Source organism: Mycteria americana, chromosome 8, assembly GCF_035582795.1.
Source record: "Mycteria americana isolate JAX WOST 10 ecotype Jacksonville Zoo and Gardens chromosome 8, USCA_MyAme_1.0, whole genome shotgun sequence".
Lineage (NCBI taxonomy): Eukaryota > Metazoa > Chordata > Aves > Ciconiiformes > Ciconiidae > Mycteria > Mycteria americana.
Window position 1 is genome coordinate 26,859,182 of NC_134372.1, and position 19,081 is coordinate 26,878,262.

The 19,081-nt window shown below is 45.7% G+C and overlaps 2 protein-coding genes across 4 annotated transcripts; one reads left to right on the top strand and one right to left on the bottom strand.

The window, feature by feature from the left end:
* Positions 1–1,880: 1,880 nt before the first annotated feature.
* On the top strand, positions 1,881–10,636 carry ARL2BP (ARF like GTPase 2 binding protein). Of its 3 annotated transcripts, none has more exons than XM_075510307.1 (7): positions 1,881–2,157; positions 3,091–3,213; positions 5,434–5,495; positions 7,207–7,313; positions 7,771–7,856; positions 9,073–9,095; positions 10,326–10,636. In XM_075510307.1, exons 2-7 carry the CDS (start codon positions 3,173–3,175, stop codon positions 10,547–10,549), a joined length of 543 nt encoding a protein of 180 aa, XP_075366422.1. In that variant the 5' UTR covers positions 1,881–2,157; positions 3,091–3,172; the 3' UTR covers positions 10,550–10,636. The 3 variants fall into 3 exon arrangements, with proteins under 3 accessions (XP_075366422.1, XP_075366425.1, XP_075366424.1); XM_075510310.1 differs by having other exon boundaries at positions 1,882–2,157; positions 9,073–9,173; positions 10,326–10,459; XM_075510309.1 differs by having other exon boundaries at positions 1,886–2,157; positions 9,073–9,169; positions 10,326–10,547.
* Positions 10,637–14,326: 3,690 nt separating this feature from the next.
* Positions 14,327–18,645, bottom strand: PLLP (plasmolipin). The gene is made up of 4 exons (XM_075510311.1): positions 18,517–18,645; positions 15,578–15,751; positions 14,997–15,116; positions 14,327–14,917 (listed from the first exon to the last, which is right to left on the bottom strand). The coding sequence occupies exons 1-4, from the start codon at positions 18,637–18,639 to the stop codon at positions 14,804–14,806; spliced, it is 531 nt and encodes a 176-aa protein (XP_075366426.1). The 5' UTR covers positions 18,640–18,645; the 3' UTR covers positions 14,327–14,803.
* Positions 18,646–19,081: the final 436 nt, after the last annotated feature.

Sequence of the window (19,081 nt, forward strand, 5' to 3'; positions counted from 1 at the left end):
GCTGGTGTCAGTGAAGTAGCACAAAAATCAGTGGAGGTATACTTATTTTGCACCAACTGAGGATATGACTTGGTCTCTTCCAAGACTTGTACAGGTTGCTTTTTTAAATTATCTGGCTATATAGTAGAACTTTACTAATTCACACACAACTTACACCAAAACCATTGCACTTCTTGGCAGTGATTCAACAGCAGAGGCTGTTGTAGTGAATTCTTATGCTGCAATGTATCTTATTTTTAAAATAGTTTATCATCTTTATTGTACTATCAAGTATTAACAAAGCAGAGCTGAGGCTGCTTCTTCCTGCTGAGCATTCTTGCTTCCTACTGACCTAAATAGGAGCTGAGACCTCTGCATACAGGTCCCTGAATCCAGCTCTCTAGCAATTCCTTTCACCTTCTGCCTTTAACTCAAGGGTGCTGAATTTCATCCAGAGTTTAAAAAAGAAAAGGGGGGGGGGAGTGTCTTCATTGATCTTCTGGAGTACAATGTGTGAATTAGGAAAGTTCTGTCCATCACTTTCTTGTTGACCTTTTTCCAAATATACACTGAATCCAAAACCAGAGTGCTGGTTAGTCTTTTTGCTAGAATGTGAATTCTCTTCTGCCTTGGATGGCTGTTTTGATTAAAGTCACACTGACAAACCTGTGCCACAGGGACCTCATTTCCTCACTAACTGTACTTTACAATTGCTGCAATCCATGTTGCCAGTCAGGGCTGAGTCCCTTCCTGCTCAGTGCTGAATGAGCAAACATTAACACCGTCACTGCCACAAGGATCTTAGAATTTCAGAATCGCTTGAAATGAAGTTTTAAATGCTTCCAAATGTAATGATAGGTTTTTATCCCTAAGGTACAAACATACAAGCCATACTTTAGGGAAGAGGTGGGACAGAACCATTTTGAACTCTGCCTTAATAGATTCTAGTAACTTCAGGGCTTTGGTTTCCCTGGCCAGGATTAACTGAGGTAAAATTTTCAGAAGTGCCTAGGACTCCTGATTTGTAGCAACTGCTGTATGAGATTAAGCTCTTAAGACCCAGGTCCACAAAGGCTTTTGGGTGCCTGGTTTCCCCTTGAAATGGAGGTGACCGGAGAGCCTTGCTGCGTTTGTGGATGTGGGACTAAGTGCCTGTATTATTTTGTTGAAAAGATATGAATGCTCTGGAAAATTTTGCCCCAGACTGTCTTCCATGCAGCTGGTGTTGGGCAAAGGAAGCCAACAGTGCCAGAGGAGGGAGCTGTGTTGCAGAGAACTGTCCTATTCATTTCACAAAGGGAAAGACTGTACAATTTGACTGGCTTTCTGCTGAAATCCATGATGGGGGTGTGTTTGTAAAGCTCGATCCTCCATGACTGGTGTAGTGCCCTCCTTGGTTCCTGCACACCCCAAAGGCTCTTGGGCTGGGGAGGGGAGGCAGTGGCTCCGCAAGACCTCAGAAGGGGAAATTAATTGTAGCAAAGTTGTCCGTTCAACAATAAAAATGTCTTGAAGGCTATTTGTTGTTCTTAAATTCTTTCACTTCTGTTGAGAGCTGGGGTTACAAATATTTCTGTGCCAGAGGGTGATGCAGGCAGCCTGTGGAAGCAGGAGCTGTCCCTGAAACAAGAAGTGGCTCTGAGGCAGAAAGGCAAGTCCAGTGCCAGGCGGCTGTCTGCACTTGTGTGAAACATTCGAGCACAGCCTTTTGCCGTGGTGACCTAAACTACTCCTGGGTTAGGCAGGCTTGTGCGTCTGAGGCCCTGTCTTAGAGTGCTGTCCTCCAGCCCTCGGCGTCCTGCTGTGTGAGGGGAAAACCTACTTTAATAAGGGGGGGGGGGGGCCTGTGTGAATTATAACGACGCACGTTATCTACGTTATCTTTCTTTTTTCTTCCTAGGACAGCCTTTTGATGCCTGGACAGTAAACTCAAACCAGGACACCGGTGCCACCCGTCCCGCCAGGCCTGACGGCCCTCCCTGGCGGCGGGCACCGCCTTCCCGTGTGGCCCCGCCCACGTTCCCCATTGGGCCTTCTTGGTGTGGGCGGGCCCTCCGCGGCGGTCTCCGCTCTCTGATTGGCTGCGGGCGGGGCGGAAGGAAGCGTTTCCCAGGAGACGGCCGGGCCGGAGGGAGGATGTGTGCGATGGGGAGGTGCCGCTGGCTACCGTGACCGGCGGTAGGTGCGGGGCAGGGCCGGGACTCTGGGCCCCTTTCCGAGGCAGGGGGGAGGTGACACGGGCCCGATGCCTGTGTTCCTCGGGAAGGGGGGACTCACAAGGGCGGGTCACCTGGGCGCCTTTTGGAGAGGGAAGATGACGGCAGCCGGTCGCCTGGGTCCCTTCGAGGAGGGGGATGTGAGGCGGGCCGGGTGCCTGGGTCCCCCTGGGGAGGGGACAGGGCTGGGGGTTTCGCTCTCCCCAGGAGCCAGAACTGAGAAGGGGGAGGCGGGGGTAGCGCTTATCCCTCCTCCTGTGCCGTGGGGTAGTGCCATAGAGCCGGCTCCCACTCTCGGAGGGCTGCTCTGAAGGCCGGCGTTAGATATAGCCCAGCAACGGTGGCGGGAGCAGGGTGTCCCCAGCACGCACCCAGGAGCCAGCTGGCTGCTGCACTGGCCCATCTCGGTCGCGCTGGGGTGCTGTGTGCCCTGTCCTGTGTGATGGGTCAGTAACTGCTCGCAGCCACGGGCCGAGGGCCTGGCTGGGACACAGACCAGCGCTGGCCAGAGTCCCTGGCCTGGCACGTGGGATCACTGTCCGACGCACTGAACTGGGGTGGCATCTTCATCTTATCTGGCTTCATTTTCTTGTGTCTTTATAATAGTCGGTCATAGATGCTTCAGGAGAAAAAATGTAAAGGTCAGCTGAAAAACCCTTACAGAGATTAACTGCAAGTGTGAGCAATTTTGAGCCTGTTCTCTGAGTAGGTGGAGAAAGTTCCTAGAGAATTTGGGTTATTACAGAAAAGAAGTAGCAGTAACTTTGGAAGAATGTGATTTTGAAATTCCTGCATTTAAAAATTAAAAGGTTCTCTCCTGATTTGCTGTTTGAGAAGTGTATGGTAATTTAACGGTTGAATTTGTATTAATGCTAAGTTACATGTTACTCCTTAGCACTTTGTCTAAAAAGAAGAAATAACCACTATCAGCAGCAATATAGCAGATTGCCTCTTCTCTAGTCTGGTTATGCAGTGTAATGATGGAGACTTCTGATGAAGAAAACTTTGGTGTAGCCATGTGAGTACACTACATTCTGTGTCAGATTTTCAATAAACTATTTCCTAATTGAAATATTTTAATAGGAATATAATTACACAAATGAATTTATACCACACTGATTAGCAGATTCTGCCTCTTAGGAGAACAAGGGCATGGAATGCAAAGCTCCAGAAGCAAACATCAGTTTAGAGTTTAGATGAAGTCAAACTAAATATAACTGCGATGAGCCTAGCACTAGATAGCCCTGGCTGAGTGATCAAAATAAGCACTGTAAGGCTGAACATTTTTTTTGTGTGTGTTCATTTTAAATTCAAAATTTCTCTCTCTTTTTCAAGAGTGTACATTGTCTTATATCGCGGATTCTAAGAAGAGACTATTCCTCTGTGTGGAATATCCTCCTTCTAGACATGCAAGACCTTTTACAGGTGGCCTCAATCAAATTTTACACTGGTAGATGTAAAATTTGTTTGGCATACTCTTCTCCTAAAGCTTGTGGCAGAAGGGGACGTGTGCCTGTGCCTCTGTGACTCTAGTTCATAGGTTTGGTTCTTTCAGTCTACAGACTATCACAAATGGCCATGTGCCTGGGCTTCTTCAGCAGCACAGGTTGTGCTGGCCTAGACTAGACATGATGAGGTGACAAAGGCTTAAACCCCAAGATTTGTGAGCGCGTGTTTCTTCAGGTGTGTGGATGCAGGTGTGTTGTATAGAGAGATGGAATCACTGCTATTTTGGAACAGTTAAAATTCCATTATTTGTCTCACAAGCTTAAACAGGGGCTTAAATTAATACTTCAAATTTTCTGTTGCTGTTAGAATAAGCTATAAAACCCATAGTGCTGTTTTGGAGGGGAACAAAAAGAGTGGAAATTATCCATAGCAAAGTCTCCTGTCCTTGCATGTAAACGGAAAGCGATGAGCCCTATTGCCTGAAGTCTTAAGCGTGATGCTCAGGGTATGTAACGCTTCGACTGTGCTGTGCCAGCTCCTCTCCTGGTGGCATCCTGCTCTCTGGTGGAAGAGCACGCTTTTCCAGTCCCTTGGCTTGGCTTTGCTCTTCTCCCAAGGCTTAACACATCAGAAATGTTGCTAGAACATCACTTGGTGATCAGATGCCTTTTTAAATCAAGTATCTTTTAATTTTTCCTGGTCAGAATGAGCCCTATGGCTATTATAGTTAAACTGTCAGTTAAACTGTTGTTGGATTAATTTCACTGAACTATTTTTCAGTAGCAAAATAACTTTGAGTTTTTTTAAAACTTAGTCTGAAAGAGTGTTCTGCTCTGTTTACTAAAGAGAAATTTGAAAGAGAAATAGAGATACATTTAATTTTAATTTAATGTAAATAGTGTTTTTGCTGATCAAAGCTAACTTTTTTCTTAAAGACAAATGTCCTATAAAGCTTGTTTCCCTCATGTGTGAGAAAAGTCTGTCTTTCACCTCCTGGAGAATATAGGAAGAGTTAATCCCCCACTAAAGATGAGCTCTGAATGCCAAGGCCAAGGGGATCCTGTGGATTATCTAATGTGTCTGAACAAGCTGCACAATAATAGATTTAGCAGAGGGATCCAGAGTCCTGAAATGCTGGTACCAAAGGTTTCTTCCCTGGATGACTTCAGATCCATAATGGTGTTTAATATTTGCTCATGACTTTAGGAGATTATGCCATTTATTTGTAGCATGCGGGGATGTTTCTTGCATAAGAAAAACCTTTAAGTTTCTTCAGTTGTATAATATTTTGTATACGCTGAGTTTAAGTGGTTCACAAGACCATGTATTTAGAAGTATTCTCTAGAGTGTCTGGAGTTCTGTGATCACCATGTAGAGTTACTCAGGGAAGAGAGCAGAAGGAAAGCTTGTGGTAGCAGCTGGGATTTGTGGGTTGGAAAATGCTTAATTTGCTGTTCTAATTATACTCTTTACATCCTTCTGCACCAGGACTGGAATTACCTTGACAGTAATGCCAGTAAAACAACTTCCCCCCCCCCCCCCCCCCCCCCCAATTAGGCACCTTACTGGGGGGGAAATACAGTAGAGGCCTGATGGGAATCCCCATGAAGCAGTCTTACCATCAGTGTCATGGATTATGTGTAGGTTGAAACTAGGAAATTATTCATTTATCTTGTAATTATTGGGCTTATTTGTGGTTAGGCTTTTGTTAACACTTTTTAATTTTAACTTTTATTTCTGCTGTGGTTGAAATATATATTTATGGAGTACCTTCTGTCTTTGCTTTCAGCTCCTCCCCTTCTGACACAGAGTTTGATGCAATTGTTGGGTACCTGGAGGATATTATAATGGGTAAGCTCTGCACGTAGTTACAGACAACAAGATGAGTGCTAAACATATTGGAGGCTGCTCTTCTCTTAGCAGACATAGAGAGCCAAAATAGCCCCTGCCTGTTTCATGGAATCTTTCCTTCCTTTTGTGACCCCTAACCTGGTAGTGTAGTAAAAATATATATAAAAATATATAAAAGTCTTTTGTGTGCTGTTTGCACAACAGTGTGCTTATGAGTCTTGAAAATTATTCTCTGCACCACTGTGATATACTCCTTCATAAATAAACAGTAAAGACACTTGTAAATCCCACATAGAAATCAAAGCTTTTTGGAATTTTTATACCCTTTTATAAAGGGGATGGAAGAGACTGTGAGAGGTAGCCTTCCCTTTCCCAGCTCTGCCTAAACCTCTCCTAACCTGTTTGTCAGGATATTCTTAGAAGCTGCCATGGTTTGTCCAGGCAATTTGCTGTAGTGCCTAGCTGTTGCTACTGCAGGCAGCCTTTCATAATATGTAATATAAAGTGCCTGTGCTGCAGTTTAAGCATCTTGTTCCTTGTCCTGTCTCTGCTAAACACAGAGAACGGTTTATTTTCTCTGTCTGCAGCAGCATTGCGTAACTGGAGATGGCTGTCATAATGTCTTGCCACTTTTCACTTTTTGAAACTATCCTTCTGAGTTGATTTTGTTGCATGTAACTTGCATGTATGGATACAGTTGTAACATGGCAGGACCTGTTCATAGCAGGAACGTTGAATGGTGCCGATCTCAGCGTGTGAGCTTAGGCAATAAAAGGTGCTAAATTCTCAGGACCATAATTTTAACTGAGAAGTCAGCATGTGCAAGGAAGTAGTTTACAAGATGCCAAGACAGAAATCATGCTAATCAGCCATCAGCTGCTTCATGAGAACAGCATATAATCTTTTTTACCACATCCTTCCCAGAGATAGGTAGGTTCTGCAGCCTCAGTTTGCCTGGTGATGTAGTTGAATCTGGAGAAATGCCTGCTAAACTAAATTTGAATATATTAGAAATATATTTTCAGTTTTAGAAAGCTGAGACTGGTGTATTTTAACACTGTGTATAAGTAAACTTTATATTTATACCTGTTCTGTTCAAGTTGGTGGTGACCTACCATGTTCATTTTTATTTTTGTTTTCTTCCACAACTGGAAAAAAAATCCTCAGCAGATGAAAACAAATCTGGGAGTTTCACTAATATTTTTTAATTCAAAGAAAAAAAATTATTTTGAATTCTTATAGGGAAGAGGTAGTCACTTTTGCTGAACAAAACAAAACAGATCCTGAACAAAAAGGGGTTCAGAATAAATAACCTTACTAATAAAGCATAAAGCAGGAGGACTTTTTTGCTAATACTAAGTGTAAATGAAACTTATAAGAAGTAACTGTAGTCCTTGCTAGGTTGACATGTTCATCCCATTCCATTCTGAATACACAGCTGCTGTCAAAATGCGGACTGATGTGCTGCTGCTCTGTTGATTTGGCACCCTTAACTGAAGTAGCACTGCCCTCCGCCAGCAGCCTCTGTCTTCTCACAGATGGGTCAGAAATGGTGGCTCAGCGGCAGCTGAGCAGTGGTGTGACTGACCCTGCATGTGTGCAGGGCTCCATGGTTACAACAGGGAAGTGGAGGACTAGTGAATGTGGCTTTTGTGTTACAAAAAGAATGACTAAATTCGTAACTGTATGATGCATTTTTGTTGTGGCCCAGATGATGATTTCCAGTTAATACAGAGGACTTTTATGGAGAAGCACTACCAGGAGTTTGATGACTCAGAAGAAAACAAGCTCATCTATACTTCTATTTTTAATGAATATGTAAGATACTTTTTCCTATTTCTTGCATGTAATGCTTTTTTTGGTTTTTTTTTAAGGCCAACGTCAGGTCCTGTATTCCCCCCTTTATAAAACAGTGGGTTTGCATGGAGCAGAGCCAACATACTGCCTGCTGTACTGCCTGCTGTCTCATTCATCATCTGTGAGCAAGAAAGATGTTTTCTGGAGCTCTAGGTTCCTTTCTCTTTTTTTCACCTGAAAACTTATACAGATGTTTTGTTCTCACCAGTATTCCCAGCAAAAATGTTCAGCTCCGCGCCTCAGCAGTGGTGTGAATAATTGAACTAGCATTGCCCAGCTAAGGAATCTGTAGTTGTTGGCCCAGTGAGGATAATACAAAGTGTCAATAAGGTGTCAGTGTAAGGAAGATGCACTGTTTTGAAATCTGCTCCTGAAATTTGTTATGTTGTTGTTGGGGTGGTTTGTTTGTTTTTTTCAGATCTCTTTAGTGGAGAAATACATCGAAGAAAAATTGCTTGATCGGATTCCTGGTTTTAATATGATGGCTTTCACAATGTCATTGCAGTAAGTCTCTGCTTTGCTTTTGGTTGGGGGGCAGGTTATGTGCTTCTCAGTTAATTCTCTTTATCTAGATTAAAACTTAGGTTCAACAGTTCTCCCTTTAGAAAGAAGTTTGTCTTTAATTAAAAAAAAAAGTGTTTGTGCATGCAATGACTGACTACTTTTCTTGCCTTCAGAACATTGTGCCACTCTAAATTTCTGAAGTGTTATGCTGAAATATATTGGGGTTTAAGGGGTAGGAAGATAAATCAGAATGAGAATCTCCATCATTGTCACAAGTCAGACCCTTAAAAGGTTGGGTCTCATCTATCTCTTTCAGGCTCTGTGGTGGACACTTAAATAGTCTGGTAGTCTTTCAACAGTCATGTGATATAATGTCTTTATTGTAATTTTTGTAGAAAGCATTCAGAGAAAAGTTTGATTTGTCTTAAGCTTTTGCATTTAGTCACTTCAGCTTAACCAACTTTATGAAGAGGCCACTTTTGAAAGATCACTGGTTTTCCCCTTGGATAAGAAAATCAAGTCTCATTGGGAACTGAATATCTTATAATATTTGAATTTATTTAATTTTTTAAGTTTTTAAAATAAAACGTTGGGAAGTTACTGTGAATACACATAGTATGCTTAAAAGATAGACTGTTTAAGGTAAAGCTCCTTCTGATAAGAATTAAATAATTAAAAAAACAAAACAAAACAACCCTTGACTTTTAAGAAAGTCTTGTTGAAATATGCCAGTATGGAAGCACAGAGTCTTTCTTCCAAAATGTTTTAATCAAAAGTCGGCTACCAAGTATTGTCAGTACAGTCCCTCATTCTTAAGGGATATGTGTGAGCATTCTGTGCCTCTCCCCAACCTTTCTCACCTTCCAGGGGAGAGACTAGCTGTTTCAGTGCTCAAGATAAATAAATAGGTAAACGTTAGTTGAGTGTTACTTCTGTTGACTTACAGGTCAATTGCTTTGTCTGGTTTTCAAGGACTGATGTGATACTCTTACACCTTGGATTTATGTAAATATAATATATTAATGTACTTGGATTGGGAGTACTACAAGGTAATATTTGGCTAAAGTTTTGATTTACGAAAGACCCATAATAATATTCTTGTTTAAATTTTGATATTGTTCTATTTGCCATGGTATCCTTTTGACCTCATACTATTTTAAAATAAAAGTTTATTTACCACACAGTTTTCTAATTCCCCAACTTCTTCTCTCTACAGACAGCACAAAGATGAAATGGCGGGTGACATATTTGATATGCTTCTCACGTTTACTGACTTTCTGGCTTTCAAAGAAATGTTCTTGGATTACAGAGCTGTATGTATGTCACATGGTTTATTTTTCATTGGCATAATGGCTATTGGTTTTGTGTAGCTCTGCCTGAGAGTACCAAAGGCAGTGTTACTACAGTAGGTAGCATCATTTATTCAAAATCTGTACAGGGTCAAAAGGCAAATAACTTCTCTGGGTGGCTATTTAAGCTCAAAATGTACATTTAATAATTTCTGGAAAAGATGAGTGAAGCTGGCATGTGGAGCAGTTCTTCAGAAACACACGCTTTCTGCATCTTTGAACGTTGATTTCCAACTGAGCATAAGGGAACACTTTTTTACTGTGTGGGTAACTGAACACTGGAACAGGTTGCCCAGAGAGGTTGTGGAGTCTCCATCCTTGGACATAATCAAAAGCCATCTGGACATGGTCCTGCGTGGCCTGGCTTGAGCAGCAGGTTTGGACCAGATCACCTCCAGAGATCCCTTCCCACCTTGACCATTCTGTGATTCTATGATACGTTTTCTTAATTTTTATTTTTTTCCCCAGCCAATCCAAAACTAGCTTTTTAAGCTTATTCCATTTGTATTTCTTCTCCTCGCTGTCTAGGCTAGAGAAACAAACAGAAGTATTAATGTTTGTGAATGAGCTTTTCCCCAGGGAAATGAAATACATGTAAGCGCTCCCAGTGTCTGTCCAGTCACATTTGACAAAGGAGCAAAAGAGTCAAAGTTGTTGTCAGATTTGTGTCCTCTGCTGCCTCACCCAACCCCTTTAAGTTTTGTGAAAATGGGGGCAGGTTGAGGAGAAAGAGACTGTCCGTGTCTCAGCAGCAGGAATAGTTTCAGTTGGGTTTTGCACTTTTGGGGACACCTGAGAGGCAAACCACAGAAGCTAGATTTTATTAGTTCCTTGAGCACTGCATGAGCCTGCTGGCTGGCCATTCTTGACCAGATGTAAACAAGACTGTGCTCTGACCTGGACGTACATCTGGCAGAGTGACAGCGACCTTACTCCAGGGATTCCTGCACAATCTCTTCTTGACGTTTGTGTTCACATTCAATCATAGATGCTTAGGTAACGTGTAATTTTATATTGATTTGATGCAACAAACAGAATATGTATTGCCTGTTTCGTTTTTTGAACTGCTTATTCCAAAACAGCATTGAGTCACGGATTTCTTTTTCTCTGATATTTCTAGGAGAAAGAAGGTCGAAGTCTGGATTTAAGCAGTGGGTTAGTGGTGACTTCATTAAACAAATCATCAATATCCTCCTCCTAGAACAGTTTATGCAGCACTTTCCTTCTGCAGATGAGTGCTGCTGCTTTCATTTGGACATTAAAACGCTAAAGGTCATGAGAATCAAGGTGCTTTTACATGATGAAAACTCATTCACCCTCCAGACTATACCTTCAGAGGCCTGATCCTAGAAACGTCTGTTTGTGAATTCTGGTTGGTATTCAGTGACCACAGAAGACAACAATTTCACCTCTACCACAGTAAATACACAGTATTTGTACACCAGCCTAACCGTTGTGCATGCTGAGAAGCCCAGCAACTGAAAGGACAATAAACAGGCCTGTGCGCGTGTTATTTGGTTGGCATCTTAACCATCTCCCCAAAAGGTAGAACTTTTCAGAATCAAGATGGCAGCGTAAAAAGAGCATGTCTCTCCCACTCTTGGAAGGACAGGTGTGAATACATAACCTCTCAGTTCCTCCCCATCAATGTTTTGTTGATTGGTGTTCTTTTAAAATACTTTAATGTGATCTTAAGTGATCTACAGCTTTTTAATGGAAGAATATGTTTTAATATGTAGATGTTCTAGCATAAGACTGCCTCTTGGCTCTGACAATTGATATGTTAGTGTGTAAATCTGTCTGCTTTCTGGCTTTTTTAAGTCTCACCCTTAATCTGCAAAGTTCTCTGATTCACTTTTGTTCAGGCCCCAGCTCTTCTACACTGGGGAAAAATAACCATGATAAACTGCAATCTGGCCTATGTATGCAGTTTCTTACTTTATTTTTGGCAGAGGCACAGCTGCATTAGTTCTAGTAATATAAGCTTGATGGTAGGTTGGCCACAGACATGTTTACCAACATGTTATTTACTGCTCTAAATAGCATGCTGATTAAAAGGCGTGATTTTGCTATTAAACTGTTAGCAACATTAGTGCAGCAATGCATTTTTCAGCATCCATTGAAAAATAGATGAGTGGCTTGCTGGTGGAACTGTAGCCATAAGCCTGTGACAAAACCCCAGGCGCATCTCTGGCAGTTGGAATTAAAATGCATTTGGAGCTACAGGGACCCTCTGTTCTTACGCTGTTCAGGCACGTTAATCTGCCACTTAATGACGTGCTCAGGCAATGTGAGTATCTCTTTAAAAGCCTAAGAGTAGATAGAACACAGGATGGTGAGCAGTACCCTCTGCTCTGACCCACAGCAGTTTGATACAGCAGGGGAGATGCCCTTCAGCAGCAGTGAAGTTGTTGATTGGTGGCTGTCACCTGATGAGAACCTAGCCTAGACAAAGGAAAATTATGGCCGGGCCATTGCAAGTTTTTGTTTGTGGACAAGAAATGTCTTAAAAGAACAAACAACATGAAATCCTGTTCCTATTGACATCTGACTGATTTCAACAGTACTAGGACTTTGTTCTTCAGCTGAAATAGTCTTTGAATACCCATCAAGACTCCTAGCCATGCAGGCAAAAATAAGCCATAATTATACTACAAAATACAGTAATATTAAACAGGTTTGTGGACAGACCATAATGGCTTTTTTAAGGCTGGCTGGCAACACTAAATGTAGCATCCTAGTATTTTGACTCTGCATATACCAAATTTATGAGTGCTGCAATAATTAATCTCATTAAGTTTCTAGTATGCTGTGCTCATGGCTCTGCAGTTTTTTGTCTGGGATTATTCTAGTATGTTGAAATCTCCCTCATAGGTGCACACACCTAGATACACACACACTTCCTTTAAAAAATAAAACAACAAAAAAAAACCCCAAACAAACTATTCCTTCAGAATTTTTTTTAATATCCTCTAATAAATTTATGCTTGCCAGATTTGAATGATAAAAGCCAGAAGCTGAAGCAAAATTAAGAATTGCAATAAATGTCTTTGGAGGGGTGGGGGGAGTTTCATGGTTTGTTTGTTGTTTTTTTTTTTTTTAAAGGGGATTAGAAATCCTTCTGGGTGTGTTTTGATCAAAAGCAGTTTTGTAGACTTTCTGTTCCAGTGAACACCACACAAACTCATTTTGATTCTCTCTTCAGCAACAGTAACCCGCTAAGGCAATGTGAGTACATCCCTAAAAATGCTAATTTGCAATTCTGTGGTTTGAAATGCATGTTCCTGATCCTTCTGACAGCAGCAAAGTCAGTGAAGCTCTGTCAGCTGGGGTTGTCCCACCAGGATTCACAGGTTTTTACAGGTCTACCTACCACCTGTGCCGTAAAAAGCAGCTTTTCCCATGAGCACAGAAGTCGGTGCTCAGGCATGCATGGGCAGTTAGTTCGCAAGCAGAGATGATGCTCCAAGATGTTTATTCCCAGAAAAAAAGTTATGAAAACAGAGGGTCATGTTTTTAACACAAACTAGATGCAGCTTCCCTGCCATGTGAATCCTGAGGTTAACATCAGAAAAATTTGAGACTTAAAATCTAGTTGTTTTTCTACTGACAGTGTATGGACTGAGTTCTTAATTTAATTTCTCATCTGTTTATATAATGTTGACTTTTTAATGTCAGGAACAAATCTTATCAAATTTTAAAAGAATCTTGTTGACATAATTGTTAATTGTTGAGCTAAAATAATTATTTGCAGCTAAAACTAAAAATATCCCTGACATTTTTTTACTGTAAAAAGTTTTCATTCTTTTTCTATTACAGCTGTTTCAATTAATTACTTAAATCAATGGCAGTATAAGTTAATACTTCCGGCATTAATTTTCTGAAGGGAGTTCTGTTGTATTTTAAGCAAGGTCTCTTGTAATTTCAGAGGCTACAAGGCACGGTTGGGGATGAATTCTTATTTTGATGGGGAATTGTATCTCAGTGTTTCCTGCAATATCTTTCTGCCCCTGTGCCGCTCTTTTCTGTCTGTGTGTTTTCTGTGGGCTGCTGCTCCCAGAATAGCTTGTCCTTCTGCAACACTCCTATCACTCATCCCCAGTTTGATGCATTTTCCATCAGGCAGAGGGGCTTTTTAAAGAGATTAAATTTCTCTATGTAATGGACTATCTGTGTGCAAGTCTAACTTCACATTTTAAGAATTTTAACATTGTCATAACAATGCATGAAGAGGCTAATTTTCTTATTGATTTTTATATATATATTCATAGCTGTGGAAACTTGATGCTTCATTTAGCTCACTGAAAACCAAATAAAGGCAGATATGCCAGGGGCTAATGCAGTTTGTCCAGTCCTTTTCAATTCACACCTTCCGTTAATGCAGTTAAATTTCCTGAGCTTCTGTAGACAAGTTGTTAAAACTTTTCCCATGCAGAGCATGCAGTAAATTTTGCAGCGTAGCTCACTGTGCACCAGCTTTCCTGTGTAGAAATATCCGGAAATAAATTGAACCCATTTCATCTGTTTTTATTAGCTTGTACAAGGAGGACGTGAAAGGAAAAGTTGTGTCGGGCAGGGCATCACTTCAAGTTCTAACAAACCAATTCGTGTCCCTAAGAAATAAAAGCTGAATTTGTTGTCTGCAGCATGGGGGAACAGCATGGAACTGATCCTGGTGTGTTCCCAGAGCATTTGCAGACTTAGTTGTACTAATTTTTAAAGACCACCTGTAGCTGACATGCAAAATTGACTTGCCAGTTAATAGGTGGTCCTATTAACTCCAGCAACTCTATAGTGCTGAGTCTGCAGGAGGGAGTGCATCAAAGCCTTGGCACCTCTTTCATGTTCTTGCAGTATTGGATTCACACTCTGTGGGTGTGCATGTATGTAAAGCAAAGCAAGGTGAACCCTGTGGACTTGGTACCTCCTCCCTTGGGGCCAGGCTGTAATGCCCATGTGCAGTGGGAAGGGGCAGTCACCTCTCCCAGGTGACAGCTCTGCTGTCTGCGCAATGCCATGCTGTATGTGCACCTTCTGGCAATACAAACTTTTTTCTTGACAGACTCCACTGCTGGTTTTAGGAAGATTTTTATTTAAAGCATAAAATTTTTGCTTCAAATTGTTAGAAATCAATACAGGAACAGTTTAGACTCCTTCCTTTGCTTGGCCTTCATCTTTCAGCTCTGCCACAGTTTATGTATCGTGTTAATTGCAGTTACTTACATTGTAGCTGTGAATGACCAGAGACAGGAGCCTGGGCTTGGTTTAATGAATTTTAGTATTGGAATGTGTGGAATTGGCTGAGCCCCCTCAGCAGAGCTGCTCCAGCAACGAGCAGGAGCCCCAAGGATGAGCAGGAGCTTCAGCCTCCAGTGAGTCCATGTCCTCCTGGCAAGGCTGTGGGTGACAGCATCGGTGGGTTTGCGCTGTGGGCACATCAGCTGAAAGCATCATCAGAGACCACAGAGCAGTGTCCACGTGACCTGGTACCAACCATTCCTGCCAGTACAGGCTGGTCCAAGAACGAGACCTTGGTGGCACCAAGCCTGGCATGAGCTGACCCAGGGTGGCCCAGGACTGGGCTTTGCTGTCCACTCCTTATGGGTGGCCAGTCACTTGGCTGGTGGCTGCATTGCTGCCGAGTCCTTTCCAGGCACGGAAGCTGAAGAAAGTGCTCACCCCGTAGGCGATCATCACGAGGCAGGCGAAGAACTGGAAGAGGAGCGCACCCCACGCATGAGCATGGCGGCCGCCCCAGCCCCATGGCCCACACCTGCCCACCGCTACTTACGGATGCCACGGCTCTCCGGTTGTAATCCCACTGCCGCCATGACGTAGGCTGGACAGCGGCTGCACATGTTATGAAGGCGGTGATGTACAGGATGGTTGCAACAGCATTGAAGATCATCAGCTGGGGAAGGCAAAGAGCAGTTCTTGAGGTCTGGGCTCAGACTCGTGTGTGCTGGCATGAGGGATGAGCAAAAGGCTCAGTTTCACCTTCCTCCCTCTTCTCCAGGAGAATCAGACCCTCTTCTCCAGGAGAATCAGAGGAAAAGGGTCCAGCCCGTCATGCTGAGAACAAACCTCAGGTTAACATCTCATTAAATACGCCCCAGGTTGCGCTGAGAGGTTTCTGGTTGACACCACGACTGCAGCAGTGACAGTGGCTGTAACTTTCTGGATTGATACAGGGCTCTCTGTTTTGAAAATTTTCTAAGCAATTGAGGGGCAGAATGAAACAATGTCATTGTGCAAAGTGCAGGGGACTTTGTTCCATCAGCCCAGGAAAGCCTGAAGCCCTGGTCCTCTCAGAGCATCTCCCCAGGATGTTTCCCACTTGGGACCCCGCCTTCCTCTCTCTCAGGTACATACCACGAGGGGCCAGGGGATCACATAGAACTTCAGCTGAAGCTGCAGGAGGTAAGTCATGAAGAAAAGGACTGTTACTATCCAGAAGAAGATGGACACGAACATCACCCAGCTGTATGCTGCATGGAGGTGGTATGTTGTGTTGGCGATGAGAGCCCACACCAGTAAGCCAAGCACCTGTAGGGTGAAACGGGGAATATGTTCAGGTGGTGGTTCCTGCAGGTGGAAAGCAGAACATCACCCATGAACCCAGGCTCACCAGACCCTCATTGCTTGGGAGTGGGCTCATCCCCTGTACTGCTGCCCCAGGAGCCAGTACAGGGATGTCCTGCAAGGCAGGATGGGTGAAACCTCGGCATCCTCACCACCAAAGGTCCCTTCTCAACCAAAAAGCCCCCATACCCACAACCAGTCTCTGCAGGTGCTGGCTCAGTGTTAGGGACATCTCATGGGCTGGATGACAGCTGGATGTGGGGGCTTCTGGGTCCCCAGCTCAGCCTTGACCTCCTCCAGGTGCAGCATCATTTAAAAAAAAAAAAAAAAAAGAAAAAGCAAGCTTCTCTCCACTGTTTGGTTGGTCTGGTCTGGTCTGGTTTATACCTCCTGTATGTACAGCTTCTAGGGCTCACCTTTCATTGTTAAGCAGGTTTGACTACATAGCAATTGCAGCATCGTGTGCCTGCAGAGTGATCCACAAAGAAACAGGTACGTGAGTCTGTTTCTGGGTCTGCTCAAGGAGACATAAGCAGAGCCGTTTTCTCCGCTCACTGCAGCCCCGGGCAGAGCCCGCAGCAGGGAGCAGGTGTCTGCCCTTGGCTCCCTCCCTGGCAGGCAGGGATGGAAGAGCCCAGCCCAGGGTAGCATTTCATTTATTCTTATTTTTTTTTCTTTCCCTTCCCTGTGCTGTGTCTACCCCTGATCTTTGGACTCTGAAGGACATTCTGCCCCACTTCACCTGCAGTGATGCAGCCAGGGAGCAGCTGCCTTCTCCAGCATCCCCTCCCCAGGGAACTCCCTGGAGCACCTGTGGCAGCAAGTTTGCAGGCATCTTTTTATTCTGATGGCCCGTAACCCATGATGGAGCAAGCAGAGGATGGGACACCAGCATGTAGCGATGGGGCCTGGAAAAGAAAGGCTGTTGCAAAGCAAATGCTGCTTTCTGTGATTTGCCCTGTTTGTTCTGCAGCCTCAACCGCAGCCCATGCACTGGGACACAGAGCTGGCCAGGTGCTGGTGGGCTCTGCTTCACCATCCTTCTTCACCTCCCAGCTGGACCAGAGCAAAGCAGGGAGTCTTGAACCTGCTTCCCGGGGAGCAAGAAGGCTCCAGCCCTGCACCCTCCATATTTCCCAGCATGACCGAACATCCTGGGGAGCTCCCCATGGCACAGCCCCATAGCAAGGCTGGGGTGAGAACATGCCCCAAATGCAGCCGTGGCATCTTCTGCTTCCCAGCTGGGCTTGGGATCTCTTTGGGCAGAGGTGGTGAAGCTGCCAGCACTACCCAGCTCCTGTGCTCACCTCCACTTTGGCAGGGGAACCATGGAGTCATCTCCCACCGGTGGGGAGGAGAAGGGCTCTTTGGAAAGCTGCTTTGGCCCTGCGTAAGCCCTCCTTGCTTATTGTCACTGAAGAAACACAACAGCCTTTGTCCTGCCTGAGTACAACGCCCTGGTGCTCAGCTGCCCTGACAATGTCTCTTTGTCTGTCAACATCCATTTCTAACACTCGTGATTGCAAAATATGCATTGAGGAGAAACACGTAAAGGAAAAAGTCTGGTGTGCTCCGGGAGAAGGAGGGGGCATGTGTGAGCTGCCTTGCTGTGGCTGCTGGGGGGAGAAAAGCAGGAGCCCTTAGGAGAGAGGTTTGGGGAGCAGTGGGTCTTGGTGGATGGGAGCTGTGCCAATGTTTAACACTGCTGCCAAAGGAAATGGTACAGCCCAAGCAGGGGCACTGATGGGCTGGAGAGGTGGGACAGGCATGGGGTTGAAGGGTCCCTTCTCTTACTCTTGGCTCCATCTTTCCTTCTTGATGCTCCTGCAAGACGCCCCCTGGCAGCATCCTTCCCCAACCCTTCCCTGAGTGTTTGTTCCTGTGTCACAGCTCAGCTGTGCCCAGGGGCTGAAACCTGGAGGAGGGAGCCAAGTCTACACCAGCCGTTTCACAGCAGCTGCTCAGGGCATGTCCTGCTGCTGCCCCCCACAACACTGCCCTAGAGAGAGGGCATGAGCAAACAGGCTCCCCACTGCAGCGGGGCAGCACTGTGGGCAAACACTGGGGCAGGTCACGCATCACCCCATATGCAGCTGAACGCCCACCCCTAGACACACAAGCTTGCACCCCAGGTCCCAGGTACCAGGAGGGAGCAGCAGCAGGAGTTTATTCTGTGGTTGCCTCTGACGCTGGAGCAATGGAGAGGTGATGCTGCTGCTCGTTTTGACGGTGCAAAGACCCTTGGGCTTGTCTGAGAGAGGCTGCCAAAGCCTGACTGCCGGAGAGGACAGCCTGGAGGGCTGGGAGTGCGAGAGCCCTGTAGGCACCCTGCGAGCAGCCCCAACACACCCCGGTTGGGGTCACCGTGCTTCATACAGCCCCCTGGACCCACTGACTTGTGCCCCGCAGATGCCCATGCAGATCGGCCCTAGCCTGGCGCTGGGAGCTGCTAGGCATCAAGCTGAGTTACAACCGGCAAAGGGTGCGAGGACAAGCAGCCAAATTTTCCTCTGGCTTTAGAGAGGGAAGGAAGAGAGAGGGGGTCTGAGGAATCTCAGGGTTAGAGATGAGTTAGGGTTAGAGAGCAAGGATGGGGTAGGGATGGCAGCCAAAGGGAAACCTGCCTGTTTCCAGCCAGGGAAATGAAGACAAGCATTCAAAGTGGGTGATGCGCTCGGACGGCCGCTCCCGCAGCCGAGCCCCCCCGCTGCCCCCTCCCCGGTACTCACGGCCTGGGCGCCCATCAGCCCCCCGAGCGGCGAGCGGAGGAAGGCGCCGTCCAGGGCGGGCAGGGAGGCGGAGGAGCCCGGAGAGCCGCTCCGGGTCCGCGCGGCACCGGGCAACCCCGCCATGCCGCGGGCACCGGCACGGGCACCGGCACGGCCTCGGGACGCCTCCCGCCCCTCCCCGGGCGGAGCGCGGGGCCGGCCCCGCCGCCTCCCCCGGGTGTCGCGGGTGGGTCCTCCCCATCCCCACGCACCGGGATGAGGGGAGGGGCGCCGGGCTGAGCCCCGCGGCTGCCCCAGCCCCTCCTCCCCGGGGAGGTGCTGCGGTCCCTCCTGCATCGCCCCGCGCTGGACCCAGCACTCCAGGGGCGGCCCCGCCAGTGGCAGGACCCGCCCCCCTCCACCGCCTGGCAATGCTCTGCCTAAGGCAGCCCTGGACACCACGAGTCTTCTTTGCAGCTCATGTTCGGCTTGGTGTCCACCAGCACTCCCAGGGCCTTCTTGTGGTCCCCAGCGTGTCCCGGTGCCTGGGGTTGTTCCTCCGCAGGGGCAGGACTTTGCACGTCTC

What these genes read in the sequence shown, in the direction of transcription:
- ARL2BP (XM_075510307.1), top strand. Translation starts at nt 3,173, where the DNA reads ATGATGGAGACTTCTGATGAAGAAAACTTTGGTGTAGCCAT. An exon ending in GAAAACTTTGGTGTAGCCAT is followed by an intron (nt 3,214 to 5,433) that starts GTGAGTACACTA and finishes CTTTGCTTTCAG; the next exon opens with CTCCTCCCCTTCTGACACAG. An exon ending in CTTCTATTTTTAATGAATAT is followed by an intron (nt 7,314 to 7,770) that starts GTAAGATACTTT and finishes TGTTTTTTTCAG; the next exon opens with ATCTCTTTAGTGGAGAAATA.
- PLLP (XM_075510311.1), bottom strand. Translation starts at nt 18,639, where the DNA reads ATGGCGGGGTTGCCCGGTGCCGCGCGGACCCGGAGCGGCTCTCCGGGC. An exon ending in TGATCCCCTGGCCCCTCGTG is followed by an intron (nt 15,117 to 15,577) that starts GTATGTACCTGA and finishes TGCCTTCCCCAG; the next exon opens with CTGATGATCTTCAATGCTGT. An exon ending in ACCGGAGAGCCGTGGCATCC is followed by an intron (nt 14,918 to 14,996) that starts GTAAGTAGCGGT and finishes CTCCTCTTCCAG; the next exon opens with TTCTTCGCCTGCCTCGTGAT.